The following is a 13,122-nucleotide window of genomic DNA, read 5'->3' on the forward strand; positions in this document are numbered from 1 at the left end:
TATTCTTACTCCATTGAATATTTGTTTACTAAACAAGGAGCTAATTACAGTATGACTTCATGTCATGGTTTGACCCGGAAGTAAGGGTTTGGGAAGTTATTCAGAGTATCCATTTGCCAAAATCTTCGCATGAAAAAGACAGTTTTTGTTGTATTCTTATTTTGATGAAGATACAAGAAACTCAAACTGTTAGTCCTGCTTTTTTCTGAGTTGCTTTCACTGTAAAGACCAGAAGCTCACATGGTGTGGAACACCCTTACCAGCAGTATCAGAAACTAATTTCTGCATCCCCATTTCAGCACATTAAAGAGCAAAGAGCTTTTCTTCCTTTTCTGCTTATCTTCATGACAGGACTTTGTCAACAGGTTGCCAGAAGCATTCAAGGTTTTTAGCACACTACAGAAGCACTTATCCCACTTCCCCTCTGTACTTCCCATTGCGGCAAATGAAGATAGATAAGCAGCACATTGTCTCCCAGGAAAGCAAAAATAACTGTCAAGGACAGAGGCAATGTGTGCTCAGAACTCTCTCCTAATCATGATGGGAAATCCAAAAAATGTCAAGTAACAGAAGGTAGCATGACAGCATTCAGGACGGGGTGGGGGGGGAAAGGTAAACATAGAAATTGGTCGCTGTTGTTTAATGTGACTAGATTTCTATTTTAGTCTACACTTACTTGGAAGCAAGGGGCAGGGGTGTTTTAAACAAGAGAATACTGAAGGAGAAACTCTGAAATTATTTACAAGCTATACCTTCATATCAATATGTTGGATAAATTTTACACCTAGACAAGTTTCTAACAAAAATCAAACATTAAACAAGAAACAGCCAAGGCAGGATGGATATATAAGAGTATTTTAAAAACTACCTCTGGGAACTAACAAAGTTAATAGTAGTTTATGTATCTTCAAAGCCTCAAAGCATTGTTTAATAATTATGTCTCAAGTGACCTTTAATTTCCTCCATTGAAGATGATTCATCGCACTCAACCCTTCCTAGCTCCTTGTACTCAATTCCAAATTATTTCTCTGTTCTGAAAATGGTTTTTGCAATGGAAAAAAGCCTCACTTAGACTAACCATTAAATTGAAAGAAAAAACTGTATTGTGTACACAAAACATTAGCTATATTAAAAGATTAGCTATATTAAAAAAATATATATATATAATTTATAAGTTAGGCAGATGTTTGAATTAAAGTATCACAGGAAATCCTTGCTCAACCCTCTGGGGACGAATATTCCAAAACCTTTCTTAATTATAGGATCACACAGCCAGTGATCACAGGTCACAGTCAGTGCACAAAGAACAAAGAGTAAGCACTAAAAAACACGGATCTCAAGTTTTGCTTCATTTTTTTTGTTCAAGACTCACCTTGACTAGTAAATCCACCATATTCAAATCCTTCTCTGATGGCAGAACACACCAAGCTAATTACTCCAGCACAGTATTTGATCCTTCTACAAATATTAGTGAATTCTCTATACCACTGTTGTTAGAGGAATGGGCAGTTTTACAGCAAAAGGAAGGCTCTAATTCACTAATACAAACCCCCACATTATCCAAGCTGCATCCTCCAAAAACATTTTTTGTGAAATCTAAGTACACATCACGGGTACTTTACAGCAACACCGAATCTGAACTTTCTCCACTTTTCCTGATTATGCTGCCTGTACCATAAGCAAACCTTCACCTAATCCTCCTCTCCTGGCCCAAGACTGCAGTCTTTGTGTTTCCCATCCAGTCACAGCCTCTCTCTCCAGGCTGCTTCTCCAGCTGCTGTGCACAGCTCCCCTTACCACAGTTCCTGCCCTTGATCCTTGCACCTCTCTCTCCCCTTCCTCAGGTTAGTCCTTGCATTGTCCTTGTCACAATTTGCCATCACCTGCTTCCTTCTCGGCCTCCACACAGCTCTTCCTCATCTCTCCCCTCCCCAGGCCCATCTGGGGCCTTTTCCTGGCCCTGCCTGTCAGAGCTCACCTCATCCCGCTGCTTCCACCCGTGTGCCCAGCACCAGCCCGTGTCCTGCTGGCTCTCAGGGGAGCCTGCTCATCCCAACCACATCCTCGTCACTTACACACTCAGTGCTTGGTGCTACACTTCCAGCTTTGAGTTCCTCTCATTCTCAGCTTCAACTGAGGGAAGGGGTGAAAAGCAGGGAAGGAATGGGTACAAGCAGGAGAAAGCACTCAAGACCCCAAGAAGAGACCAAAGCCTGCTGATAGACACAAGCCCAGAAACCATCTCTGCCAGGGAAGTCCCACTTTCCCCCACCCTGCTGGGTGCAGTCAGCCCAGCTGTTGGCATCCTATTTAAATTCTTATTTTAGCAGTGCTTCACAGAGCAGCTCTGACAAAGGGCTAACACCTCTGTCAACACTCCAGGATGGTGGGCAGCTGCCACAGCTCCTAAGGAGCAGGCTGGAGCTGGGAAAAACCGGGGAACATCTCACGGGATGAGTGTGGAGCACCAGTGAGGATCCCACTCTCCAAGGGATGGGCTGGGCCCTATTTCTCACAATCCCCCGAGCCTCCATCACAGGGACAGACACACACTGGCAGAAGAGGTGTCCACGGCTGCCTTCAGAGCCAGCCCTGAAAGCAGATGAGCTTTGAGTAAAGCACCAATTCTGCCATGCCCAGGTGAGAGGGGGATACTCAGAAGGAATACGTCAGTGGACAGCCGAGAGGAACAGCCAAATGAAGCACCACGGAACACTGCCACACATGTGCATGTTACCACATGATGGGGCAGGAGGCTGGTCCACACCTCAGGTTTCCAGGTGTTTTTAATGACGTATAGATGGTTTTTTTATCTGATGGCAGCTGCCCCTCCCTCATGACCCTTGTTCTGTTGGAAAGGAATGTCTGGTTTTTTATTGTTGGTTGGTTTTTTATTCCACCAAGTATTGCCCACCATCACTTGGAGCCTAGGACAGGAAACATGGGGTAAAACCCCAAATTTACCCACCTCTATAGGAACCAGAGCAGGCCTACACAGTGTGGAACATCAATGGCAAAATACCTCACTCTGACCTTTAAAAAATAAAATACAAGCTCACAGGTTCAAGGAGCTTGCAGAGTTTCCACAAAGATAAACCTCTGGTGAGCTGCAGGACATCTCTGTGAGGGGACATACTGCTGGTTCTGGCCAGCCCCACCTCAGAGAACAGCCCCGCCCGTGCCCAGGCCAGCAGCACCTCAGGCAAAGTGTATTTTAAAAAGGAAAAAAAAAAAATCTCGTCCAGCTGGAGGGGGGCAGCTGCGCAGGCACAAATCCAACTGACAGCGGGCAACACCTGGTGAAAAAAAAATAAAAATAAAAACAGACATTCCTTTCCAACAGTGTAAGGGTCATCAACCATTTGGCCAACTGTCACAAAGCACACGAAGGAGGGGGCTGCCAGCAGCCTCAGGTGTGCCCAGAGGCTCTGCCCCAAAAACCGCGGCGTTCCCACCAGATGGAATATTTGGATATACCACCATGGAAAAGGTACTAGAGCTACTCTCTCCCATGACAGCTGAAGGCAGAACTAAGATTTCCAGCCACCATGTTGTGCCTTCCTGATTTTTCTGCTGCTGTAAGATTTCTGCTCTGTAAAAACAATACTGCTGATACTTAATATTTGCTATAAATGTAGCAGGAGAGATACCACAAAAAGCAATGACTCTTGTCTCATTATCTCCTGTAAAGAGGGACTGACGCCTGAATTCCAAAATTAAAGTTTATCTCTCCTACTCACTGCAGACGTCCCACCACCTGCCCCAGGAAGAGCAATGACATGTTTCCTCCCTGAGCTGTTATCTGCTCCCTCTCATCCAGCCCCTGGCTATTTTCTGAGCTCTGCAGCTCACACACCTTGCACATCGTGCTGGCATAACAGAGTTTAACACTTGAAGGGGATTAAATCCTTTGCCATAGCACCCAGGCCACTGAGACTGAGGGCAAGAAGTTCAGCACAGATGGCCAAAGGCAGCAGCCATCACCTGGCCTTGGAATTCAGTGAGCACAGCTCAGTGCTGAGCTGCTGCCCCAAACACATTGCCAGGGCACAAGAAGCATATCCTGAAGACTGTCCTACCAGAGGCAGAGGTATTTTATTCCTGATTAAAAGGGTGTGTGCCCACTCCTGATGACAAGATCAATTTAGTTGTTTTTATCCACCGGCCCCAAAACATGGCAAAGTTGGCCAGCATTCAAATCTCTTTCAGTTTGGCACTGCAAAACCTACTTCATGGACTGAGATTCGTGGAGCAGAATCTGGAAACACTTCTACTCTCTAAGCAAAGAATTAGTCTAAAAAAAGCCATGATTTGTAAAACACTGAAGGAAAACACCAACAGAGAGGACTGCACTTCTGGAAGCTCAAGAGTCTTCTGGGAGGCACCTCTACCCACCTTGGAAGTGCAGGTTTGATCTCTCTTTTGGCCTGAAGCCTTTTGTTTCAGGAACTCAACAAGTTTCACTCTTTTTCTCACAAAAACATCGCCTTTCTCTATGCTTTCACCTTTCCTGTTGGAGCCACGTCTGTACAGAAAAGAACTCAGCAGTCTCCAAAACAAAGTGGGAATAAGGAGCATGACTGAACTCTGTGCTACAGGAGCTCCAGGCCAGGTGTTTCTCTTAAAGCAAATGGCTGTTAATACAAGTCAAGAAACGGTCCACAAAGCACTGTAGATCTCCAGACTTTGAACAGCACTTGGTGGTTTCTTTTGCTGAGTGCTAAACATAGTACACGTAGTAAAAAGACCATTCCTAATTTAAAGGCTAAGTTGAAAAATAGTGCCAGATTGCAAGTAAAGGAAACAGCAAAGCCTTAATAAATTTTCAGGGGTGGGAGGGAACTGTTTTGTAAGTAAAGGCTTTAAGTCTCTGTAAACTCCAAAGAGATGTTGCAGGAAGAATTAAAAAGAAATAGGCATAGCCGACAGGTTGTAAAAGGAATAAAATTTTACTTCCACAACATGAACTGAGCATGGAACAAAAGTTACACTGGTTAAAGAAATCACATAATTTAACAGCTAGGTAAAAACTGGTCTCAGTCTACCTAGAAAGCAGATGACCAGTTAACATCCTTTTGCCTTATTTATCATCAGAGCTTTCCTCTGCCACTGAATTCAAGATCCTGGTAAGTCAAAGTCAGGACAAGCCCTACTTCCCTAGGTGTGCCCCAGCACACCCCCAGCAAGGGAGCCATAGCTCAGGGTTTCTTAATGTACTATTTACAATATTTATTATTTACATTAATGTATTTTTTACATTAATTGTATTGTCTAGAGTTTACAGTATAATCCTGTTCTGATCCTGTTCATTTTTCATGCCTGTAAGATACCATTTGTAGATGTCTTACATTTGATGTTTGTAAGATGTTGTTGTAAGGCATGTTATCATTAGGTGTAAAGTTCGTACTTTCAGTATATTTCTTTGAGGCAGATTTTCTACCCACCCCCACAACCGTTTCCTTGAATTCACTGGCCTCCTGGCTGGAGGTGAGAAGATGTGTGTCACATATCAGGGTCTTGGGTGCCCCATTCCCCAAAAGCAGCCATCAAGAATCTCCACTCACCCTCCTTCGCCCTTTCATGCTAGAGCAAATCATCTGCTCACAAAGACCTCTTCTCCCATGTTTGTGTGTAAAAGTTAATAAAACATAAATAATTAAGGCACCAGGATGTTATGGATCTTGAGAATCAGACTGTTTGCAGAATTGCAATTATGAGTTCTATATCTACATTTCCTCTAATGCACATTGTAAGCACTTACACTGCTCTGGTTTTTTATTTCCTCATCCCCCTTTCACAGAGAATGGAACTGAAAAAATCAAATAATGGAACTGATCGTTCAAAAATCCAGCTGAAATGCTCTGAGAATCAAAGTCCGTGCCCAGCAGGACAACTCAGATGACTACACTTAATTATAGGTTTCTATGCTATTCTGAATTAGGAACAGATTTGCTTGCCCAAAGGCAACCAACATCTCTCAATTGCCACTATGGTTCTACCACGCTGTCACACAATTTGCAACAGAGCTGAATTTGTTTCTTAGCCTATAAATCTGTTTCATAGAAATCTGAGGTTTGGCTGTTCATACCAATATTAATAAAAAATCAGAATACTCCACCAGCTTTACTGGGATGGTCTCAGACTGAAATCACAAACTCTTTAAAGAAAAGTCTTTCTGCATTTTCTGTAGGATAAATTAAATCATGACACCACTGCCCAAAAATTCAGTAACAAACAGCATGTTATTTACTGTAAGAGAACCATCACTGATGAAAAGTTGAATTAAAAATAACATTTTCCCCTTTTTTTGTGCATATCTTCATATCACGCCCCTCATTAATTTCCTCTTTTTACCTCTAAAGGTCCAGAAAAAAAGACCTTTAAAGAAAAGAAAGAAAGAAAGCTCAAAACTTATAGAGCTTTCTCTTTCAAATAGTTTAATTCACAGAAAAAGAATTGCTTAGGAGAACATTCTATATTTTCCTGGACTTACCCTGGACACAAAACTATCCAAACTGAGGAAAAATTACCATTTCTCTACCCCCAAGATGTAAACTTGCTGGAACACACAAAGGAACACTCTCAGCTTGAACAGCTCCAGTACAGCCATTTTAGAAAATTCATCTCAAGACAGAAAATGTTTCACAGGGAGCTTTTATGTAAGCTCAGAGCCCCGATACACGCTGTCAAAGGTGGCAGGTAAAACTGTCACTGTGAAAACCACATGCCAAAGAACATACAAACTCTTTTTTCATAAGCTAGGGAATCCTCAGCAGTGAAAGCCTGCTAAGGAAGAGGTCTTCTTGCTCTGCATGCAGCAATCATCCTGCCAGGGGAAGCAGGTCCTGCCTGCCCAGAGGCTCCAAGGCCACGTTGGAGCAGTGGGGCACAGCAAGGCACAGCACACCTGACCTGCTCACACGAAGTAAGGACTGACCAGAGCAGAGCTGTGCTGAAAGGACCACACCACCTTCCAGGCTGGAATAGCTGCTCCAAGAGGATACAGTCATTTTGAAACTTAGCACTAACTTCCAGGTTCTTCTCTCCTCTGGGAATGTCATTTTGGACCAGGGTTTTTTTTTTTTTGTTTTTTTTTTGTGGATCTCTGTGGAAGAAAGTATTACTTCTACCTTAGACATAGCAGTCTCTCACACACTCCAAGTTCTATACTGGTTTTACTGTATGGCAAGATGAAAATCAAAATTGAGTATCTCCTGGTTCCAGCCAAAGGACATGGCCCACAGCCAGACTGTAGCTGTAAAGTAAATCACCTCTGCTAGTAAAATCCATACAGCTGCCAACACATGACATGACTGCTGACATTTAACAAGTAACAAATAGGAACGAGAAGGGAAGAAGACACCAGGGCAGCTTCAGACTTCCATCCCAGCTGACAGCAAAGGCCTTCAGTCTTCTCACAACCCAAGGGCTGATGAGCTTTACTAAAGAGAGTAATTTTCCTGAGCCACCTTCCAGGAAGTTTTGCACTAGAGGTGATCCTCAAGAAGAGGGCAATTCCTGTGAGCATTAGCAAAAAGCATTTCTGTTCTGGGAATTAAAAAAAGCTTTATGTACCTAACTACAGACTTCATATTATTTATTCATTTTATACTGTGAATGTTTGTTTATTGCTTCCCATGAGCATCTATCAGCTTATCTATTCTTATGGATTTTGTAAGTTCCACCTTTCTTACACCAGTCCTAAGTTCCTGAACTACAGACGGATGACTCCAAGGAGAAAACAACAGAATATCCAAAACAACTTCACCATTAACCTTTCAAAGCTATTTTCAGTATCAGTGGTCTCAATCCAAGTCCTGACAAACACATTTCAGACCTCTTCCCTACAACTCTGACCACCAGTCTGTGAAAACTCACCACAACTCACACTGCAACTCGTCTGTGTAGTTGCAATTAACTGCATGGAATAGCAATTGGAATTATTAACATATTTAGGCCACTGCACTCCTTAGAGGAATTACTATAATATTATTTATCCATAATACACAAACCTGGACTCAGGGTATCAAGAGAGAAAAAATTGATATAGTTAAATGAAAAGAATCAATGCGGCTCTTCTGGACACTAATTTGGGAATCAGTGAAAATTAAGCTACTTGTTGTATCATAAAAAATAGAAAACAAATCCTGAGGTGGTCTCCAGAAGCAGCTCTGCTCTGACTCCTAAACTGGCCTGGGCCCAATAAAGAATGAACTAAGATTGCAGACCCACTTCCCTTATTATTTACAGTAAAGTCAGCTAGCACTGCAGATCCAGAACTGAAGTGATTATGAGATCATAATCATTTGCCTCTAAAAACAGCTACAGAAGACAGATAAGAAAAAGTGTCTTCAACATCGACTAAAACACAGTAAAGAAAAAACATAGGAAGCCTCCACAATAAAAATGTTTCCAACAGAGCTTTAATTCACATGTTAATCTCAAGTAATATAAATGTCTTTCCTGCCTAATTAGCATATTGTTGCAATTCAGTGCTTCCACCCCATGGGACACTGTCCCTTAATCTAGACCTTATTTAAATACTTTGTAAAACTACATCCAGAATTTCACTCAGTAAAAATACAAAAAAAAAAAAAAAACCACATAATTTTCAAACACTTCACAAACTTTACGTTAGAATACTTAATGAGGGAGGAAAAAACCACAAAGTGACTTATCTTGCCCTTGATATCCAGCATGGACACTTAAATACAAAAGCATTCTATTTGGCCCCTTTAGCAGTTTTCACAAAGTTGATGAAAAACTTGCTACATTACCAGTCAGTGTTAACACATTAAATGCCTCCTCATAGCTACACAGCTTTAGCTGTGTGTCTCTCTGCATGTATATGATCACAGAGAAAAAAACCCACAAGTTCATCCATTGGAACCACTCTGACATATTTAGTGAGAAACAAATATCAGGGAGTATTGAAAACATACCCAAAATTCCCTTGCAACTATCTGACAGCACACACACAAAAAATAGCATCTGTATTTCAAGAACTAATTCCAAGAAACAGAAATAAAAGAAAGCAATGGTTAAGTAAGACCACCATTACAGGGAACTACTTAAGCATCAAAGCTCTTCTGAGCTCATGCACACAGAAGCAAGATAAGAAAATTGAGGATGTTTCTCTCACCTTGGAATAAGAATGCTTTGCTGGCATTGTGTAGTCCTGACACTTGTGTTACCCCCAGGGTTGTATTCACCAGATCCAGCTCTGTGATGATATCAATTTGTAAGTCAGGATCCATTCCAAATCCTACAGCTGTTGGAGGCAGAGAGAGTTAGATCAATTTTTATTTCAAATCAGTTAATGGAAAGAATAGAGAAGACTATCTAGCACAGACATTTCTAGTACCTTCCCACTCACACACACACTGTACATAGTAATTACTTGTAAGGCAGTAACTGTGATGCAGGAAGGAGAAGACATTCTACTCCAAGTCTTTCAATCTACTCCAAGTCTTTCAATCACCTGTTTCCTTCCCAGAGATTTTACTGCACGCATGTTAAAACATTCTAGAACTGATACATTTATCCAGCACCTTCAAAAGGTTAAAGAGTAATAAATCAAGAAGAGCATAACCACCTATGCAAAACCATGAGAGAGATTTGCAGCATTCATCTCTTGGCCACACTATTTCCAGGGAGACGTAAGGACTGAAAACTCCTTTCACATTTCCTGCCTAGCTGTGACCAACCGGCCAGGCCCACAGCTCATCACCTAAACGTAATCCATTTTCACAACTGGACCAAAGGAGCGTGGAACAGATATGGTAGCAGGGCAAAGAACACCTTCCTGTAGACTAAGAGCCTCGGGTGACTCACTATTTGATATTACTTCTGAAGCACACCTCTGTTGCTGCCCAAGTCCACCTCCAAAGAGCACACATTCACTCACTCCAACCAGCTGCAGCACCTCTGGGTTGTGGGAGCACCTACTGGAAAAGCAGAAATCTAAACCTGAAATTCATAAAAGGCTTATGATCAGGAAAAGCCTGGGTACTCCTCAATCTAGCAGGGACCTGATGGGATTGACATAAAGACACAGACTCCAAAAGTTTGAAAATGCTATGTTGAGGAGCGCAGGGCAACTTGATGGCTAGCACACCAAATTCATCAAACGTACCTAATTTTTTCTAGGGATGGGAAGAGAGCAGCCTGACCTCAGTGTTTCTCTCAACACAGCAGTAAGAGTGGCATGAGATCTGTGCCTGAGACACAGGTCAAATATCTCATGTGGAATGCAAACACTTTCCTAATTACATTTTTCACTAACATCATTAGTAACAGGCTCCAAGAATGAAATCCTGACACAGCTGAAGTCAATGCTAAAAGTCCCATTGACTTCCATGGAGCAAGGACATTACCTGTAAAGCACATCCAGATTGATTTCCACTAAGTAGACTTCACATTCAGGTCTAAACTGATTGATTTGTTATTCCAGGACTATACTTCTGGATCATTTAAGCAGCAAGTACTCTAGTTTGATTCTTTGAAAGGCTCTGAGAAATTACTGAGGTGTACAGAATGAACAAGATGTTACATATACTACTTCTAAATCTTCTGTACTCCAGAACTTTCTCTTTTCCTCAAGGATGAAAAGTTGATAAAATAACATGTTGTGCTAACAGAGAGGATTCTACTCCACAAGGAACAAAGCATTAAAAAATACTGAAAATACAGTTTTAGGAGGTCTCTAGCAACCTTACTCTACAAGGAAAATTAAGATCTAGAGGTATCTGATGGAACTGAAGTTCCAAGAGTGCTGACACATCCACACACACAGTGCTTACACAAGGATATGGGGATAAACACCTTTTTGTAGAAAATTGGAATGGGGAGAATATTAGAAAACCCAGATAAACTTCTCCAAAGGTAAAAACTTCCCAAATAATCAGCAACATCATCAGGCTTTTTGTACTATCTTTGACTTCCATTGTAGGCACTCAGGCACTGAATGACTACAACTGACAATGTCCACACTGGTGGACTAAAAACACCTTCCCCTCCTGGAATAAAGACCAGCACCAAAACAAGAAAGGACTTGATATTCTTCTAAGGTTTTCATTCAGCAGAAAAGCAGTAAAATGTAAATTGCGTGAACTTACCTATCAGCAAAGACAAGTGTTTGCAATCCCTGTGAGAAACAGAGTATCCTGTCCCTCATTAGAAAGGGGTTACATCTATTCACATCAGCAATAATCTACTAATATGAAGGGAGGTCAAGTAGGTACTAAAACTTGCTCAACAGAAAGGACAAAGTGTTTTCAGTAAGACAAATCTCAAACCCATTAAAGTAAGTGAAAGCTCTGTCACAGCCATCAGATACAGGGTGGGGACAGAAACCACAGCGAGCAAGTATAGGCACTCCCATAAATCACAGTAGCTCCACTGCTGTATTAAAGCTGTTTATTCCACCCTGAATACCCAAGGCTCAACAAGTATACATCACTGTAGCTCCACAGGCTTCAATTTATGCCAACAAAGGATCTTGTGTGGCAGCTTCAGTGTGTTCTCTTCCAGCTTTTAAAATACTTTTGAAAACAGAGACTGTTTCTTATGCCACAGTAACTATCTAGCAAGAGCCTACACTGCTTTAAATACCTAGTCATTTTCCTGAGCTGGGTCTTCAAACGGCAGCAGGCACTCAAATGCCGAGTTAATAATTAATAAACAACAAATCAGCAGCTTCAGTATGATAACCAGGTCTCCTTTTCCCCTGTGGTCTCCCCCAGTCTATCAGAAAGATACCACATGCATATCAACCACACTTGCATCTAGTATTTTATGCTGTCTCTCTCCAGTGGAACAAGTAGCTGGAAATGCCATCTCTTTCTGAAGTAAAAATTAAGCATCAAGCAGTCTGCTCTCACTGGAGAGCTGTGCAATGCCTGGGCCCGAATCTGGATGATGTTGCTTTCAATTCCTATTTAAAGTAATTGGGCCATTCCCCTTAAATCAGTGGCTTACACAAGCAACAGTCCAAATGCTTCAGGCAGGTGGGCGGGAGTAGAAATCATCTCAGGACTTGGTGGATTCGGCCCAATATGAACTGAAGGCACTACAGTAGATTAGAGGATTAAACCATATAATTATGAATGATGTCACTAGGAAATCCCTAAAAGAAATTAATTCTGCCTTACAGCTCTGACAGCTTTTATTCTCTGCTTCTGCCTTCATCACTTACACCCAAGCACCAGCAATCATGCCATGCTCCATCTAGCTAATGTGCAGCCATGCAACACATGCAGCACATTTATAATCTCCTCAACACGTGTAACGTGCTGTTTGGGGATGGAGAAACTTTTACTTAAAGTACACTCAACACAAGCCATTTGCACGTACCCACGGGAAACCAATAAAATGGCAAAGAAGAGGCTCTAGAAGAGGCATTGTGCTCTCTCTCACAACTTCGATGGCAATTGTTGCACACAGAGAACTTTCTGAGTAGTAGAGTTTTGGGTCCTGTTGACCATTTAAAATCTCTATATGCACTATCGGGGTAACACCACTACGAAAGGGACAGGCGGTATTTTCTTCCAACTATTTTTATGTCTCTGTAGATGTTGATGAGGCTATAATTACTATAAGAATTTAATTATAAAACATTAATTCCTTTGCATTTCTGATAATTGTGCCGGGTGGTTTCCCTGAGAATAGCTACAAGCGCCACGGAGAAACGTTGTCCCTCAGCAGCTCCAACCGAGGAGGAGCGCTGCTCGGGGACCAAGAACAAAGCCTTCGCAAGGAACAAGAAGCGGTACTTGGGTCGCGCAAGGCTGGAGAGATAGAGGAGCCGGCACGGCACCAGCTGGAATAACGCGCTTGCGGCCGCATCACGCCCACACCGCCGCGCCCTCCGCCCGGTACCGCGGGCAGCACCGCGCACCGCCCAGACGCGGCCCCGGCCGCCCCCGCGCACCGCCCGCCCGGACCCGCGCCAGCCGCCGCCGCTCCGCTCCCCGTCCCCGCGGGGCGCAGCCCGCAGCCGCTCTCGCAAAACTTTCCCACGTCTGCCCCCGGCCCCCGCGGAGCGGCCGCCCCGCCGGGGACGAGCCCGGCGGAGCCCCGCGCCCGCCCCGCTCGGCGCAGCGGAGGATGCCCGGCCCCGCC

General features: G+C 42.9%; 1 protein-coding gene across 1 annotated transcript in view; it reads right to left on the reverse strand.

Moving 5' to 3' along the window:
• The window catches only part of NELL1 (neural EGFL like 1), a 209,023-nt gene extending 199,584 nt beyond the window's left edge, over positions 1–9,439 (reverse strand). Inside the window, exons 1-2 of the mRNA XM_041461862.1 lie at positions 9,385–9,439; positions 9,143–9,271 (exon numbers count right to left, since the gene is read on the reverse strand). Of these exons, the coding sequence (XP_041317796.1) occupies positions 9,143–9,271; positions 9,385–9,439 (184 nt within the window). The remainder of the gene's footprint in view (positions 1–9,142; positions 9,272–9,384) is intronic.
• Positions 9,440–13,122: the final 3,683 nt, after the last annotated feature.

Source organism: Pyrgilauda ruficollis, unplaced genomic scaffold, assembly GCF_017590135.1.
Source record: "Pyrgilauda ruficollis isolate IOZ18807 unplaced genomic scaffold, ASM1759013v1 scaffold156, whole genome shotgun sequence".
Taxonomy (NCBI): domain Eukaryota; kingdom Metazoa; phylum Chordata; class Aves; order Passeriformes; family Passeridae; genus Pyrgilauda; species Pyrgilauda ruficollis.